The sequence below is a fragment of the Monodelphis domestica genome, chromosome 6, assembly GCF_027887165.1.
Source record: "Monodelphis domestica isolate mMonDom1 chromosome 6, mMonDom1.pri, whole genome shotgun sequence".
Lineage (NCBI taxonomy): Eukaryota > Metazoa > Chordata > Mammalia > Didelphimorphia > Didelphidae > Monodelphis > Monodelphis domestica.
In genome coordinates, this window is record NC_077232.1 from 69599452 (window position 1) to 69617020 (window position 17569).

A 17569-nucleotide genomic window follows, 5' to 3' on the forward strand; every position below is an offset into this window, starting at 1 on the left:
ATCTTTATAAGTACTTAACATCTTTTTGTATTAAGGTCTAAAAATACTTAGCTTAACGTCTAGCTTCAATATAAGGTGAGAACTAAATTCCTTCATTGTTCAATCAAGAGATTACAACTTTATTTTCCCCTAAAGTACTGTCTAAGTAGGGTGGAGTAATTTTAAAGTTCACACAAGGGGGAGACTCCCAAGCAATGGGAGGATGCTGTTGCCCACTACAGTAATTGGGGAAAGGATGTTAGAGGAAAAGATAAAATAAAAAGTTTCTGAAAGATTTCTGTCTAAAATTTTATTACAGTATTGTTTTTCTTCAAAATATATTTCTAGTCGTTTTTTTAAGTCCTAGGAACAACTCTTTCTCCCTTCTAACAATTCTAACAAAAGGGCAAGAACTATGCAATGTGGGTTAAGTGACTTACCCACACAAAAAAATCTGAACACAGGTTCTCCCAACTCCAGGCCCAATGCTCTATCTACTGTGCTACCCATCAGTCCCTCTTTCTTGTCTTCTTAAGTTTTACTCATCTTTATGCATTTAATGCTTCAACTGCACTGACCATATATTCATTATCCAAGCTTAAAAAAAAATTCCTTTTTTTTTTTTTTAAACTGGTTTTCTTCCATGGCTGGAACGTTCTCTTCTCTTTATCTCTGCCTACTGGCTTTCCCTGGCTCCCTTCAATTTTATATTCAAATATCAGTTCCTACCCTCACACCCTACCCCTAGTCAAGTGCCTTCATTTAGAAACAACCTTCTATATCCTCAGCATAACTCTTGTATGTACATAATAATTTGCCTGTTGTCTCACCCAGTAGACTGTGAGCTTTTTGGTGTTATAGAAAATGTAGACTAAAATTTTTGTTCCTTAGTGACAGCTACATGATTTGGGAGCAGTATTCTTCCTGAAAAGTCTGTAAATAAACTTACAAATCCCATTCTGCATGGAAAGAACATTCTGCTTTTTGGAAGTACACAGTATATGCCCTGAATTCCCCCCAGAATAATTAGGTATTGGTACCAAGAAATATGCACCTTTGCACTCTCATTCAGGAGCTGGTACAGAGTTCTTCATTCACTCTATAGAATGAATATACAATGGTTGTTATACTAGGGGTTTGGTGGTAAAAAAAAAAAAGAGTAGTAACAGGATGGGTTTGAAAGTGTTTTTATAACCAGGTTTTTATAACTCAGTATTTTTGTAGGCAAGTGGGAAAGAGTCTGATCAAGGAGAGATCAAAGTTATGCTAAAGTACACTCTTCACTTCTATCAAGCCTCTGCTCAAAGTGAAATTGTAATGAAAATTTGCTACTATAACAGTTTTTTCAAATACTCAAGTTCTTTATAGATGTGAAATGTTTGAGATTCTAAAACAGTACTCTCAATAACCAATTCCACGGGCATTTGTATTTCCAATAATATTACCCATTTATACCTTTCTATTGATTAAAAAGACTGGAGTTCATCAATTAATACTTCTGATACCAAAGCCATGGAAAACTGCCTGACATTTGAAGGTAACTAACAGGCCTCAAACTTTGTAAGTGACTTAGGGCTGGCCTACCTCAAGCACGGGAAGATGTTGATACAATGGGTGGATAAGAACAATTTATTCCAACAGGCCATGAAGATGATTGAAGTAGGCACTGTGGAACATTTAGAACTTGGTCAGACATCAAAGATGCCTAAATCATCCACTGCATTCAGGGCCATTGCCAGTCTTGCCACTGTTGAGATTATATAACACAAATTTATAGTGGACCCACATAGGAGAGTTTTGTGATTCTTTTTCCTACCAGTAGCAGTCCAAGAATGAGAGTGAAGGCAACATGATGAGAGTAATCCAAAGAGGCTTGGCAGGATAAGATCTTCAACAGGATATAGTACTCAAGACAAAAGCACAGAGTTGAGCTGGTGCACCAAGAGTCAACATGGGGAAGGGAGGATAGTATATGCAGGATGTGTTGCCCAGGAAAGAACTGAGGGATAGAGGGCCTGGAGGAATTATTAAGTTGTTTATTAGATAAAGGAACTTCAAAGTTCATGAACATGGAAGTAGAATGTTTATGAGTAATAGCAAGATCAAAAGGAGAACATCTATATGTAGCTGAATTGGAATGAAGAAGTAGGTCATAGGAAATGTGTAAGTTGAGAAACTGGAAATTAGGGTATTTGGGAAGATAAGGAGGAAAATAGGTAAAAAAGATGGAGCCAGGAATCAAACTCACTGAACAAAGAAACGTTCTGGGGGTCTGTAGGTAAGTTAACTGCAATCTTGATTGAATGGTAAATATGGATTGAGGGAACCTCGAAGACGTAGATATTGAGTGATGAAGGTAACAGGCTAGAAGATGGGCATTGGGGAAACAGGAATATTTTAACTCTCAAACTTCAATGAGAGAGTGAGAGCGAGAGAGGTGTGTGTCTGTGTGTGCACGCGCACACGCACACGCACACACATTAGAATGGCTAGTCAAGGAAAATTCATCATTAATAGGAAGAGCAAAACAATGAAAGAAATGGTAACAGAAAAATTTTGCGATGAAAGCAAAGAGCACAATGGAAGAGGTGGGTAGTTTTAGAATGGAACCTTGCCAGGGGTTGGGTTGAGGAGGATGGGAATAAGGGCAAAGGAGACATAACAGTGAGGGGTTCAAAAAGGATGGGAGTTTGGTAATACCTGAGGAATAAGATCCTTTATGTTAACATCTTTAGGTGTAGAATTTACTCAAAGCACTAGGTAGCATCATACAAACTAAAGTCCACTGATGTCAAAATGAGTGTTATTTTCACTACTTCATGCTGAAATGAACATAAAGCTACAGCAAGAATTCCCTAAAATCTCCTTGCATTCTTTAAAAAAATCCAGTCTCACTCAAACTACTTATTGCATTAGCTTGGCTAAGTCAACAAAATCCGAATGAGCTACTTACCACTTCTTGATCCAAGCGGGTTACCATCTCTTCCAGTTTCTGGTGACCTTTTTTCAGGTCCTCCTCTGTACGCTTTAAGGCATTGAGCTCTGCATGGGCACGATCTATTTCCTCTTTCATTCGCCATCTCAATTTATCACTGACTGCTGAAATGAGAGATGCTCGGATAGTATCCTCACTGATTGTGCCATCCCTGCTGGGACCTGTAGGATAAATGAAAACACTATTTGCTTATTCCCTCAAACCATCTACTCCTTTCTTAGGAACCTTTCAGGACAGAATATGAACATCTCAGCACTTGGAAGAGAGAAAAAGAAAAAATAAAACAATTCAAGGAAAATGTTACATTTCTTTGGAAAACAATGTAAAAATCTTAAATGATAGATGAGCACCAGTAGTTCCAATATAGCTACACTAAACATTGTGGTTTGTTACTGGCAATAATAATATAACACTTAATATGAACACCACCAGTGTGGTTTCCCCCACCCGTTCCCTACCCACCCCCTGCCAAATAAGTAGTTGCCATTTCTTTAAGAAGGGATGCAGCTGTTTCACCAACTTTATGCATTTCGATACAAGGTAGATATTAAGCCAAGAAACTTGGAAACTAAATAACTCAAGACAGGCATATCTGCATGTTTAATTATGAACTACAGATCACATCTGATAGAGGCCAGAACACCAAAAAGAGGAAAAATACACAAAAGTTCCAAGGGTTCTTTAAACCTAGACTAGTTTATATGGCTACAAAGTACCCCACCTTCTTTTCTCTAAGGCTACCTTGATCTTGGCTGAACAACACATAAATACAAGAATAGCTGAACAAAAGAGAATGACATCCAAGAATCCAAGAGAAGCTGGTAAATTTACGTTTATTTCCAATCTGAATCTTCAGAGTTCTGTCCATTAAGCCCTTTTTAAAAAAATAGGTTATATTTAATAGAGATTTCCTTACATGTTTTAGATAAATAAAACACTTAAAAATTTTAACTCCAAGAACATTTCCCCCCATAAAGTCTCCCTTCTTTGAAACAAGGTTTTTTAAGTAAAAATATTCAACTGTCTTCATTGAGTCAAGCCAGTAATGTAAAACTTGGCTTTTAAGTGACATTCTGATTTATTAATTTGGTATATGACATATGGAAAACTAAAAGGCTACTGCCCATACATGAATATTCTTTAGAAGACTAATATGGGGGGCAGCTGGGTAGCTCAGTGGATTGAGAGCCAGGCCTAGAGATAGGAGGTCCTGGGTTCAAATCTGGTCTCAGACACTTCCCAGCTGTGTGACCCTGGGCAAGTCACTTAACCCCCATTGCCTCGCCCTTACCACTCTTCTGCTTTGGAACCAATATATACAGTATTGCTTCCAAGACAGATGGTATGGGTTTTAATAAAAAAAAAAAAGTTATAATAAGAAACATTCACTTTGATTATTTTCATCACCTATATGTATGTGTGTAGACAAATATACACACATACATATGTATGTGGTTCAATTTTACTTACTGGGCAGATGCCCAATTTGGTCCAAATTACAAAAATTTACTCAAATTGTCACTATACACTCCACCCATTAAGTATAAAATTTCCAAGGATCAGTTTATATCTTCTCTAAGAAGAGAATAAAGTCATCCAAAGTAATTCCAGCCAACTCCATCCATCTTCCTTATTGACCCCACTTTGATCATAAGATCCTGATTTTGTCATCATTCTCTCAGGTCTGCGGCTCAACCATTGTAAAGTCATTGTCACATAGAAGCCGGTTCTTACCCAGGCTGCCAGGTTCTCCTGCACTTTGTAAAAATGATGATGAATTTTTGTTTCACATGTACCATGGGCAGAAAGAAGCATTTAGAGTCTTGTTCCTGGCTCTTTCTCTGAAGATGTTGGCTCCTCGTTTCACATTTTTCTCCATAAGAAGAAATATTTTCTGAAAATGCATTTGGTTCTTGGTATCTGAGCTCTGGATTTTCACTTTCCTGCTCTAGCAGCTAAAAGCTCCCTAAGGGCAGAAAGAATTTACACGTGGTCCGAGTTTTCCTGTAGTTTGCTCTTATTTCAACCATATTTCTGCTTGCAAATAATAAAACCAACAGTGCCAACACTAAAACTGTAGGGTTCATTACTTCTACCCCTAAAGGAGCCACTCTCTGGGGAAAGCCAGAACGGTAGCCATACCATGTGGTTCACACAGCTGGTTAATACCTCTTCTTGATGATTATCCTATATAAATGTTACAGCATCAAATTTTCACATACATATAAAGCAGATTCATGTTGTTTCCAAAATATCTTAATCAACTTTTTACAACCTGTAATTTCCTAGACATCTTGTACCTGAAAATTAAAAAAAATTTTAAGAGAGTATCTAAATCTCCCCAATTACAGCTCTTTAAGTACTGTATCCCTGTTAGTTCAATGGGTGTCCCTCATTACCCCAGTTTCCAGGGTGTCTAATTTTATTACCAAGACATTGGTCCACATCAGATATGGTTCTACTAAATGTCTAGGTCTTAGCCTCCTTTTCAACTACTATTTCTCACTTCTCTTAAAAACAAAGGGTGTCCATACTTTGAACTTTACTGACCCTAACTGTATTCTTTCTCTTGCTACCTACCTCACATTCTATTTAATGCCCCCACTCACCACCATCAAACACCTACTTCTTAGTTATGTCCATTTAGTCACCTAATTGTTCCAAATGTGATGCTTCTTTTGCTATGGAGGAAAAAATTCCTCAGAGTAGCTTTGATGCCATCACACTTCTAATTGGTTCACCTGTCCACAACTCACATTCTTTAGTATCACTAATTCTTTCCTTAAACTTCTCTAATTATTCATACATACTTTCTTAAAATTCTTTCAAGACCATTAGCCTGAGCTACTCTCCATCTTGAATCAAGGGCTACCCATTCCCCTACATAACCACCATGAACAACTTTTGCCCTACCTCCATCATTCAGACCCAGTTCTCCAATTCTCTGTCCTCATAAATACCATGCAAAACAGGCACAGATGCTTTCCTCCTTTCACTCCCAGTCACAACTAAACTAGGGCTCAGGCCTTTTCAGTTCTAACTTTTTTGGTCATCATACAAATCTAGGAATATGCCTTTTAATCTTCTGTCTCCATTTTTGCTTTCTTGATATTGTGGAAAGCCTCACTACTTCCAAAAATGTCAAGACATTCTTTAAAACAAAATGTAGGGGGCAGCTGGGTAGTTCAGTGGATTGAGAGCCAGGCCTAGAGACGGGAGGTCCTAGGTTTAAATCTGGCCTCAGCCATTTCCTAGCTGTGTGACCCTGGGCAAGTCACTTACTCCCATTGCCTAGTCCTTAGCACTCTTCTGCCTTGGAACCAAACTACAGTATTGATTCCAATACAGAAGGTAAGGATTTAAAAAAAAATGCATCATGTCTAGCTATGAGACCACCAAAGTCATCTAGTATATGTCTCATTTTACAGATAAAGAAACTGTGACCCAAAGAAGTTGAGTCACTTGTGCAAGACTATACAAGTTGATCAATATCTTACATGGGATTCAAATACAATTAGTGGTTCTGATACTTAATCTGGTATCCTCTGCATTATATACCCAACCCACCCATCAAACTTACCTGCACTTACCCACACACCTTCAAACTTAGCAGCTTCTATCTTCAATTTACAACTCTGAAGTGATTCTTTATCCACAACACCCTATCCTGGTGCCACTGCCTTGACCTTATTGCAGACTTCTCTGCTTAAATTTTTCCTACTACAATTCTCTTCCAAATATGAAATTACATCTCTTACATTCTATGTGCAACTCATGGCCTTTTAAAAATCCAACTCTTCTGATTATGGGTTCTGAATGACTCCCCAGTTGGCTTTTTCCTATCACCCTTATGCTTCTTGCTATATTCAATTTTAGTTTCCTATCAGCAAGTCTTTGACAAAGAACAATTCTACCTATCCAGAAAATCCAAATCCACTTACCATAGCCACCTCAAGCTTTCTCTTGACTAACAATACAAAGAAATCTACAGAGCTGTAAGACTTCCCAGAGGACTAGTACAATTCACACCAGAATAAGAATCCCTTTTTCTGCAGTGTACAAATTGTTAACCAGCTTTTGTCTTATTTAAGACCTCAAGTCAAATGGAATTCACTATCTCCAAAGGAAGTCCAATCTATTCTAATTTTTAGCAAGTTTTTCTTTTTATCAAGTCAATCTACCTTGCCTGCAATTTCTATCCATTATTCCTACTTCTGGAGTCTAAGAGACTATCAGAACAAGTTTAATCCCTTATTTTGCAAGAAACCTCTTGAAAATAGTTATGGGGTCCCCCAAATATACTCTTCTCCAGGATGAAAAAGGTCAGAAGGTAGAGGTTAAAGACATGACAACCACTTTCAATATTGCCTGATACACCCCCCCCCCCCCCATCCCTACTCCTCACAATCATCTCATTTTATTCATTCTCTGTTTTGGCAGTCCACATTGGTATCCATCTATAGTAGCTATTTACTAGAAGAATTCTGGAAGTCAAAAAGGTACAGTTACAGTAATCTTCAGGTGTTTCAAGATCCCAAATGTACTTCTATATAGCCCTCCTCTTTCTTCAAATGTCTGCTGGACGAGTTCCTGCATGTATCTCAATATGTCCAAAAGAGAACTTATCATTTTCCTACTTAAACTTGACCTCTGAAAGAAAGCCTCCCCATATTTTTGAGGGGAGCAATGTTTTCCAGGTCCCTTACCTTCATTATCTTGGAGTTTGTTTCTCAGATTCCCAATCTTCCTTCAGGCTCAACTCAAACTCAAAATGTTTCCTCTTTCCCTTCTCTTTATTATGCTTTGTCATATTCACTGCTCCCTCCCCTCACTGCTCTCCCAAGCAGAATTAGCTCCTTGAGGTAAAAGAGTTTTGTTTTAGGTTTTGTATCTCTAGGGCCAACAGTCCAATTCTTTGAACATAATAGGTACTTATACAAACAAAAATACATATTTATAAACATACATATAGTATATAAAGCATGAAAAAGCACATAAATGTAGAGTATCTTTGAGCAGAGGATAAGGAAGTCAATTACATAACATTTTACTACATATTAGTCCAACCATCTGAAACACTGAATCACATACTAGTAGAAGGCAATATAACAACAGGGAGGAAAAGGCCTAACTACATTTGGATAAAGGGTGGGAGATCTGACCTTCAATATAGCCCAGTTACCTCTTCTTTCATCCTAGTGCTAAACCTGTCAATTTTTGAGTTTGGAAGTTTTAACTGAAGAGCTATTAATTTTTCAATGGATAACTATAAGATTAATTAGGTCAAATGTGCTAAAGGAGCAATAGCACCTTCATTCACTTAGGTAACCAAGAGCATCACTAAGTAATCAAGTCTTTTAATAATCTTCAGAACCTACTGTGTCATTCTAGTCCCTCTGGTTCCACCCGGTTATCTTCTTATTAAGTAGATTTTAAAACTGTTTTACCTTAAAAAACTTTACTTTTCTTATTTTTAAAATTTCCCCTCAATTGAACCTTTCATTTGGTTATTCTCTTAAAAAAAAACAAAAAAACCCCACCTTTCCACTTTGTCTATGAAGTTGTTTTTCTCCATCAAAAAAAAAAAAGTACTCTATAAAAGATTTAGTTCCTTACCATCCATATTGTTCTTTAATTTAAAAAAACGAGTCAATGGTCCTAAGTAGAAAAATATCATTTTAGTTCCTGCTTCAGGGCATTATAGTGAGACAATAATACTAGTAAGCAAAGTTTTTTATACCATTCAGCTACTGCCTAATCTTTATTTGCTGTAAACTTCTAAATAAAAGTTTATTTTCAAAAAAGTTTCACTTCCTGAACCCCTACTTTTTTTCTCAAACCTTTACAATCTGACTTCTATCCCTATTACTCCTATGAAATTGTTCTCTTTGCTTTTGCCTTTTGTTGTACCCATCACCACTACTAAGCATGTCTGGTATAAAGTAACACTTAATAAATACTCTTAACTGACTTTACCACCACTTACCCAGTCTTGTCATGCTCCTTAAAACTTGGTGTTATTTTTTACTATTCCCCCCTCTCTCACCTTTCATATCCAATAAGCTGTTCCTCAAACTCAGCATGCCATCTCCCATCTCCGGGGCTTTGCACAACAGGCTGCCCCCATGCTTGGAATGTCCTCCCTCCTCCTCGTTGCCTCTTAGAATCCTTAGCTGCCTTCAAGGCTCAGTTCAGGTGTCATCTCCTACTTGCGAACATTCCTTATCTCTCCCCCACAGTTGTTATTGTTCCTTCCTCAAATTCCCTTGTTTTTACTATATGTGTACATGTTGTATTGTCGAAGAAGAATGTAAATTCCTTGGGGGTTGAAGCAGTTTCATTTTTGTCTTTGCACTCCCAGCACCTGGTACATAGAAGGTGCTTAGTAAGTATTTATTGAATTGAATCTCAATTTTCTCATGCCCTCCTCCCCCACAAAGTTATGACCTTTACTACCTTAGATATTGTACAATACTTTATCTGAATCTCTCATATACATGCACCATGTATTATTTTACAATAGTTATTTGTACATATCAGAGTCCCCTAATTAGACTGAGCTCTTCAAGAACAGTGACTTTTATTTTTCTTCTCCACAGTGCTTCACAGAATGTTCTGCATACTGCAGGTCCTTCACAAATGAACTAAACAGAGTTAGAAGGTGAATTATGGTACATGAGCAGAAAGCTGGTTTTCCTCCCTCAAATTTATACTCTGAAGGACCATTTTGAAATAAGTCAGACTGAAAACAATATACTTAAAATCTATTTACATTTATATCTCAAAGCATTTTTTTCATAATAACCCTGTGGGGTAGCTAATATTATTATACCCATTCATATAAATATATACACACAGATACAAAATATACATATAATAATATACCTGTTGCAAAGATTAAATATTTTCCTAAAGTCACAAAACTATTATAAAGTATCATTGCCGGGATTTTAACTCAGAATTCTGACTCTAAGTCAACTGTTCTTTTCATGACACCTGCTTCTTTCCTTGTGTATAGATAGCGTCAAGACAAACCAGAGAGGGCTACTTTCACCAAATGTAAGATGGGTCTAAAAAACCTGCTATCTAAAGTATCTAAAAATCTAATTTAATCCAATAATCTATAGGGGTCTTTGGGAAAAGAGAGGATGGACAGTGAAATTAATTAATTTTTTTTTACTACTGCCTTTGACCTCAAGGAGCTTAGCCTTAAACACTTTTATTCTTTTTAAATTTCATTATCAGGTACAAAATAGTATTTTGTTGGAAAGCTGGAATTGGGCTTAAGAGTTAACATATTAATTTTCATAATAAGATTAAAAGATAATTAAAAATAAATGCAAAATATCAAGGAACTGGAGGAAAAAAGTTTAACACATATAAAGTAGAATACGTCAACTCATTTACAGACTCTACAATCTATATTTACAATCATGACACAGTCTTGCCCTTTTAGTCTTTTGATGACAAAATCTGTAATCTCTCTAAATAATTTACATTTTTGGTCATTAACCGAGGATATCTGCCTATGTACTATTGGTATAACCTAATAATAATTCACAGAGATCCCAAATATCTCTTCCTCAAGGGAAGATTTCCAATAATGGCAAAGTATTTTGACCAACGATTTGGGTGTGGGAGTGGGGAATTAATTGTTCTTAGAATGTCAGTTCTATAAATAGTAGCTATACAACAGAAGTAACTCCATATTTTATTATTTATTATAGCCCAAACTCACTTTACATACAACTTTCAAGAAAGGTCAAAGTGAACATTTTATATTGTCATTTCCTTATTTTCATCATAATTTCATGTTTAGGGTCTTAGGGGTCTAATAATATTAGTCTTCGGAATTCACTTGAAGGAACCTTGTATCTTAATCAACATGTAGTTCATTTGCATGGAATTCTTCCACAGAATACATGCAAGAAAAATGATTAAGAGATTAATTCACATATTCTTTCTACATTCTTCAAAAGCAAATATTTATCAATCACATTAAAATGTCACATTAATTCTCATTTCATTAGTGTTTCAACTAAATCAAAGGAACTCAAAATCTGTTTATTATAAATTCAAATGCTAACAGGACTAAATGGAAGATTTTCCACATAAAAATGTCCCATAAAATCCAAATATATATATATATAAAAAGAAAGCTATTAAACATTATAGAATTCAATGGGATTAATTAATAAAGGATCATCAAGAGTAAAATTCCTGTCTGTCAGAGAGGATATGTGCTCGAACAATATTTTATCAATTTATGATATGGATTTTTCGCCTACAAGTGGGAAAAGTACTGGATTTGGAATCAAAGCATTTAGGTTTCAAGAGTCTCTGCCACTTGCCTATATGACCAAGGGTAAATAAATGCCTTAAAAACTCAACCTCAGTTCTTTTCTCTATAAAATGAGGTAGCTGGACTAGATCAGACCTGTCAAACTCTGTCCCTCCTCCAGCAAAACTGTCCAACCAGATTTAAAAAAAAGAAAAGAAACAAAATAGAAAAACACAGTACAACAAGGATAATGTTAAAATTTTTGGTTTTCTAAATAAATATGAGGCCAGGATCCTTTCTATTTGAGTTTGGCATCACTAGACTAGATGATTTCTAAGGCTCCTTCTAACTTCAAATCTAAGATCCTATGAAAAACAAAAACAACCCCCCCCCAAACCTTATAGTGTAGATACTATGGAAAGATGTGATAATGATCTACTATAATTAAGTCAGTTGTGAAATATTAAAGATGACACAAAAAGAATGAAGACTAATAGATGAAAACTTGGAGGGAAATCTTCGGTAGAATGTTCCAGGAATTTGTTCTTGGCCACATTCTATCAAAAAAGTACCAGAGCATAATACCACCTAAGATTTTAAGCTGGAAAGGATCTTTGATGCCATCTAGTCCAGGTAAGGAAAACTGAGGCCCAAAGTGACAAAACTAATTTTTCCAAAGTCATTCAGGTGAAATAGTAAATGGCAGAGTTAAGATCTCAATCTAGATTCTCTGTTTCTAAATCCAATATAATTTTCTACCTCTAAAGTTTTGATCAATGAAATTTTCATCAATGGCATGAATGAAGATGACATATACAGCATGAAAATGAAATTTTCAGGTTGATATTATGATGAGACAGTTAAATAAAATCAATGCGGAAAGATTTTAAAAATCAGGAACAAAAGCCCAAACATAAGATGCAAATTCCTATACTTTAAAAAGTTATTTTAAAAAAAGACTGAAGATATACGTGGAGACATAGCTAGAAAATAGTTTTTCTGAAAAGGCCTGGGACTTCTCAAGAGGGAGTAAGATCCCCCTCAGTAATTTTAAAGCAAAGGTTAAATAAATGATGAGGTGGATTTTAGAAGAGATTCTTACAAGTTGAATTCAGATGACCACAGAGGTCTTCTCCAAATAAAATTCTGTGCTTGATTTGGTACTGTTTGTGGATCTCAGGTAAATAAGTAGGACACATCAGTCAAAAACAGCCATGGCTGTACAAAAGAAAGTGGCAATAGGAAACAACAATGCTGCTGTATTCTGTCCAATCCTGAGTAGCAATACAACCTGGAACATCTATGAAGTATAGAACACTTAAAAAATCCCTTACCTTCTGTCTTAGAATAGATCCAATGTATTGGTTCCAAGGGCTAGGCAATTGGGGTTGAGTGACTTGCCCAGGACATAGAGCTGAGGCCAGATCTGAACTGAGGACCTCCCTGATGCCCAGTGCTCTTATCCACTGAGTCACCTACTTGCCCCTATAAAGCACTTTTTACAAAGTATTTCTCATGACAACTAAGAGAAATTAACTGAGTTCATATAAGAGCACACAACTGATATCAAGATTGGTATTGCAGGTCTCCTGACACCATTTTCAGTACTTTTTCTACCATATAATGCTGCCTGAAAACTTGGTCAGATGACACACATTATTCTGGTCTTTGCTTATATGAAAAGCTAAATCAACAAGGAAGAGAAAGTGGATTTCTTTTACTTGGCTACAGATGGAGGAAAACATAAAGAACAGATATAAGTTTCAGCGAGGAAGATTTCAGCTTAATATAATTAAGAGTAATTTCTTACCAATCATAGCTACCATAAGGTGTAGTAAGTTCTCTAATCACAGGATATCTTGAAATAGAAATTTTACAACCAATTAACAAGGATGCAGGGATGTGGTAGCTTCCTGCTTCCAGCCTGGATTGGACTAGATGAATCCTGCTCCTGTCCTACATGGAGATTCCATGATTTTATAAGTCAGAATTTTAAATGTGATTCTTTCTCCCTGGGAAAAGGCAGAGTAACACAAAACTTTTCTGACTTTACCACCACACCCCAGGAGGCTTATTCATGAGATAACTTCATAATGCTGCAAGATCACATCAGTCTTAGTATTATATCTCATCTTTTCCCCCTATCTGACTGGAGGGTGGGGCCATGGACTCCAAACTTCCATTTAAGGAGAGCTCAGGTCAGGTATTTCTTAATTTCTCACTTGGACATACTGCTCTGGGACTTCTCTGAATGACTGCTCCACTGTACCCCCTTGTCAGGTACTCCACGGTGGCCCACACAGTGAGTGACATTCTCAAACTATTAATAAGAACTATATATAGATTTTAGTTTCTTACCTGATCTCTGTGTAGCATTGTTAGTCTATACTATAGACCAGGACCAAGCAACTAAGAATGGTCTTTACATTTTTACATGAAGTTTTATTGAATTTGAAAATTTAAAAATCCTTCTTCCGGCTTGCAACTGTACAAAAACAGGTGGCAGGTCAGATTTGGCCCTCCTGGTAGTTTGTCATTCCCTGTTTCAGGTCTACAAAAAATTTTGTTTCAAAATGTTCTAGGCTAACTTTTAAAAATTCACATACAAGGGGGCAGCTGAGTAGCTCAGTGGATTGAAAGCCAGGCCTAGAGATGGGAGGTCCTAAGTTCAAATCTGACCCCAGACACTTCCAAGCTATGTGACCCTGGGCAAGTCACTTAACCCCCCCATTGCCTAGCCCTTACCACTCTTCTGCCTTGGAACCAATACATAGTATTGATTCTAAGACGGAAGGTAAGGGTTTTGTTTTTTTTTAATTCACATACAAATCCTGAAAATTTTCATTGCTTTGATGTAAAAATCCTATTTTACTGGCACCATACTGATAACTCACATAACAATTCAGAAGAAGAATCATCATTCCACAAACAGGAAATACAGTAAATTGAGCTGAGGCAGCAGCCACTCAGCCCATCAAGATCCTCTTTTGCTAGAAATAGATGGATAAATCAAAACTAGACAAGTTTTATTATTAGTTTTATATGATATATAAAAATTATAAAAAAGTCACTAGACATACAGACAAGCTCTCTAATATACTCAAATAAAAACTATAGTTCAGAGAACATATAAAATAGAAAGAACCTGCCATTTTAAAAGATTATTCATAGAGAAGCACAAGAAAAACAATCCAGTAAAACATTTCACTTTATTTAAAAGAAGATCCTTTAAAATGTGCCTTTATGGACATAAATGAGTTTGATTTTAAGAAGAGTTGTGGCATAGTGCCATAGTCTCTGATCCTTCATGAAATAACTGACCTTTACCCCTGCAGGGTCTGGTTTCAGAAGTGACCTTCTACTGTTCCTTCTTAGTAACCATCAGAAAAACAAATTGTACCAGATGACTGAGATACTAGTCTGGAACCAGAACTTCATTTAAAGATCAGGCTAGAAACTAAATCACTAAATCTGTTGACTAATATCTGTACAAGCATATATTGCCTCCCCCAATGGAACATAAGATCCTTGAGGAGCATGTTGCCTGGCAAATAGCAGGAGCTTAACAAATGCTTGTTGACTGATTTTCAACTCTTCACTTGCCCATCCCCTATTCAAACAGAGGCAGGTTCTATCCTGTTGCCACATCATCTCTCATCCATTAAAGCCCTGGTCATCTCTCATTTGGTCTAACACAGTGGGCTCTCCTCTCCTTTTGCCTGTCCAACCCATATACAGCTGCTAAAGGACATTCTGAAAATCCCAGTGTCACTATGTCACATTTCTCCTCAAGAAGAGGCAGCACTTCCTTAAGGTCTTTAGCACAAAATACAAACATCTCTGGTATTTTAAAGTCCCTCACGACTTGATTCAAGACTACTTTCCAGACTGATTACCCTCCCCCTCCAATCCATTGATGGATTGCCAAGCCAATGTATCTAAGGGTCTCCCTACATGCTCTTCCTGCCTCTGTCTTTGTACAGCTGTGTCCCATGCTGAGAATGCTTTCTCTTTTTCCTTCTGGTTCTTGTAACCTCTGGATCTCCTTTTAAGACACTCAAGTGTGCCTGCCACCTTCCACAAGAAGCTTCTCCTGATGTTCCTAATTGTAAATGTCCTCGCTGACCAAATTATTATTATTTTTAACTTATCTGCATACATCTTGTGAGCTCTTGGAAGACAGCAACTATTTTCATTTTTGCACACCCAACTCCTAGCCCCATGCCTGGGTCATTATGAGGGCACTGATAAAAAACAAACTGCCTGATCTGAAATAAATCTTCTCATTTCCTTAAAACAACAGAATATTTTTAAAAACACAATTGTTATCCTATGTCAAAACTGAATAGCAAGCTATGGAACCAAAAATAATCCTAAATGAGCAAGTAATTACTGTTTGTTTAGAAACAAAGTTAAGCTCACCTTATTTATTATAGGAGGAAAAAATTATGTAAAAGCTAACTAATGACTCTAGAATTAGACCAAAAACCTACTAAGAGTGGCAAACTCAGATTCTTTATTGAAGAAAATGGATATTGGACCCTATGAATACAGAAAGATTATCCCTTCAAAGAAATTAAAGTATTGATTTTAGAGTGAATATTGTACTAGAGCTATACCCCTTTAAGGATTACAAATGTTTTTCTACAAATATAACACAAAATTTGAATCATTTTAGTCAAAGAAAAGTCAACAAGTTAACAACTATGCAAACAAGAAACAACAGAGCCCATCCACTATAGGTGTAGATATGCTAGGCAAGTGTAGCCTAAAAAAAAGTACTCTTAAGTAGAAAAATGCAGATGTATATCCTAGTGAAGAAAATTATTAGACACCGAAGTCAAAAAGGCTCATGAAAAATTTCAGATGACTTAACATAGTAAAAAGAAAACAATGAGCTTGTAAAAGGTGAGCCTTCTCTATAAATCATATTTAATGGAAAAGAAGCCCCTTATCTCTATACCATCAGTTGATATCTTCCATCAGTAGTTGTCCCTGCACACAATTAAAGAAAATATGTTGTCTATATACCATTAACTGTTATTGTAGGATGGGGGGGGGGGGGGGGGAATTCAATCAATCAGCAATTTCTAAGTGATAGGAGGGTTTGTCGGTATCTATCCAATCATATTATCTATCTCCAATTCTTCTGACTTTGTAACCAATCATAATGTTTTCATTATCTATGATGCTAGCTTTACCAATAAAATGATTGTGCTTGGAGCATCATGCCTCATCTACCTTAACTTCAATAATGACAGAATCAACATCCGAAGATCCCTCATTTTCTCCTTCATAGTTGAAAAAGAATATGGAAAACAATGTAAAATTATAAGACAGGCACTTTAAGCACTGATTATGCACTAGTCACTTTTATTTTGTAAAACTTGTATCTTTATTAAACTAAAGAGAAAGTGCTTATATACTTAAACAACTCATCGGTGTCTCTATCTCCATTCCCTTTTGAATCATTGACTCCCCCAGATTAGTAGAAAGTGCTACTTACCCTGATGATGAAGCAGGTATTCCCAAAGGAAGTCTGAAAGATTGTGGAGAAGCTGACAGACATACACACACTCAAACAAGTGTGTACTAGTGTACCCCCGAGATGTGTGGGGTAGCAAATCCTGGAAGGACAGTTTCTGTAAGCCAAGCTCATTATAATCCAAAAATTTTGGAGAAGGAAGAACAGCCATTTGACAAAAAAAAAAAGACAACCTTATAATGTATACTAGCTCTTATCTTCTAAAGAAGGTAACAAAATAGGAAATTATTTCTATACATGTTCAGATTCTTTGTTTTCTCTTAAGTTCTCAACACTAACATTTAAAGTCCTTCATACCCTGACACTTTTAAAATAAAATTTTAACAATGCAAAAATCAGTTTCCCAAATTTTTAATTACCCAACTATTCTTCTAGTTTTATCTGCCTTTATAATTGATTTTAGAAAGCTAATAGAAAGTTACATTGTTACACTTCAAAATCTAGATATATTTAGAAAGTGTTTTCAAAACGGAGTTTCCCAAGCATCCACTTCAACAGGCTAGAATTTCCATTTACAACATCTTAACTGCAGAAGTCCAGAGGCCATCTCTCCATACCATGTATATGTCAACAAACCACACAATAACCAAACTAAAGGCCACAGCTCTTAATTTTAGATAAGTTATACAAATTATATACAAACACTGCTTCATATAAATATATCCAAATGTGGTACTACGTATGGACTATGCCAAAACACATGTCTCTGGAACTACCATTTTAAGTACAGTGTGTATCCAAAGTATCCTGTCAGATGTTATACACACTT

At 36.2% G+C, this 17569-nt stretch overlaps 1 protein-coding gene across 2 annotated transcripts in view; it reads right to left on the reverse strand.

Annotated features, from left to right (window-relative positions):
* Positions 1–17569, reverse strand: part of TSG101 (tumor susceptibility 101) — an 81575-nt gene that overhangs the window by 4380 nt on the left and 59626 nt on the right. For both annotated transcript variants that reach the window (XM_056802213.1, XM_001366351.5), the window contains one exon: positions 2933–3135. In XM_056802213.1, coding sequence (XP_056658191.1) covers positions 2933–3135 — 203 coding nt within the window. The remainder of the gene's footprint in view (positions 1–2932; positions 3136–17569) is intronic.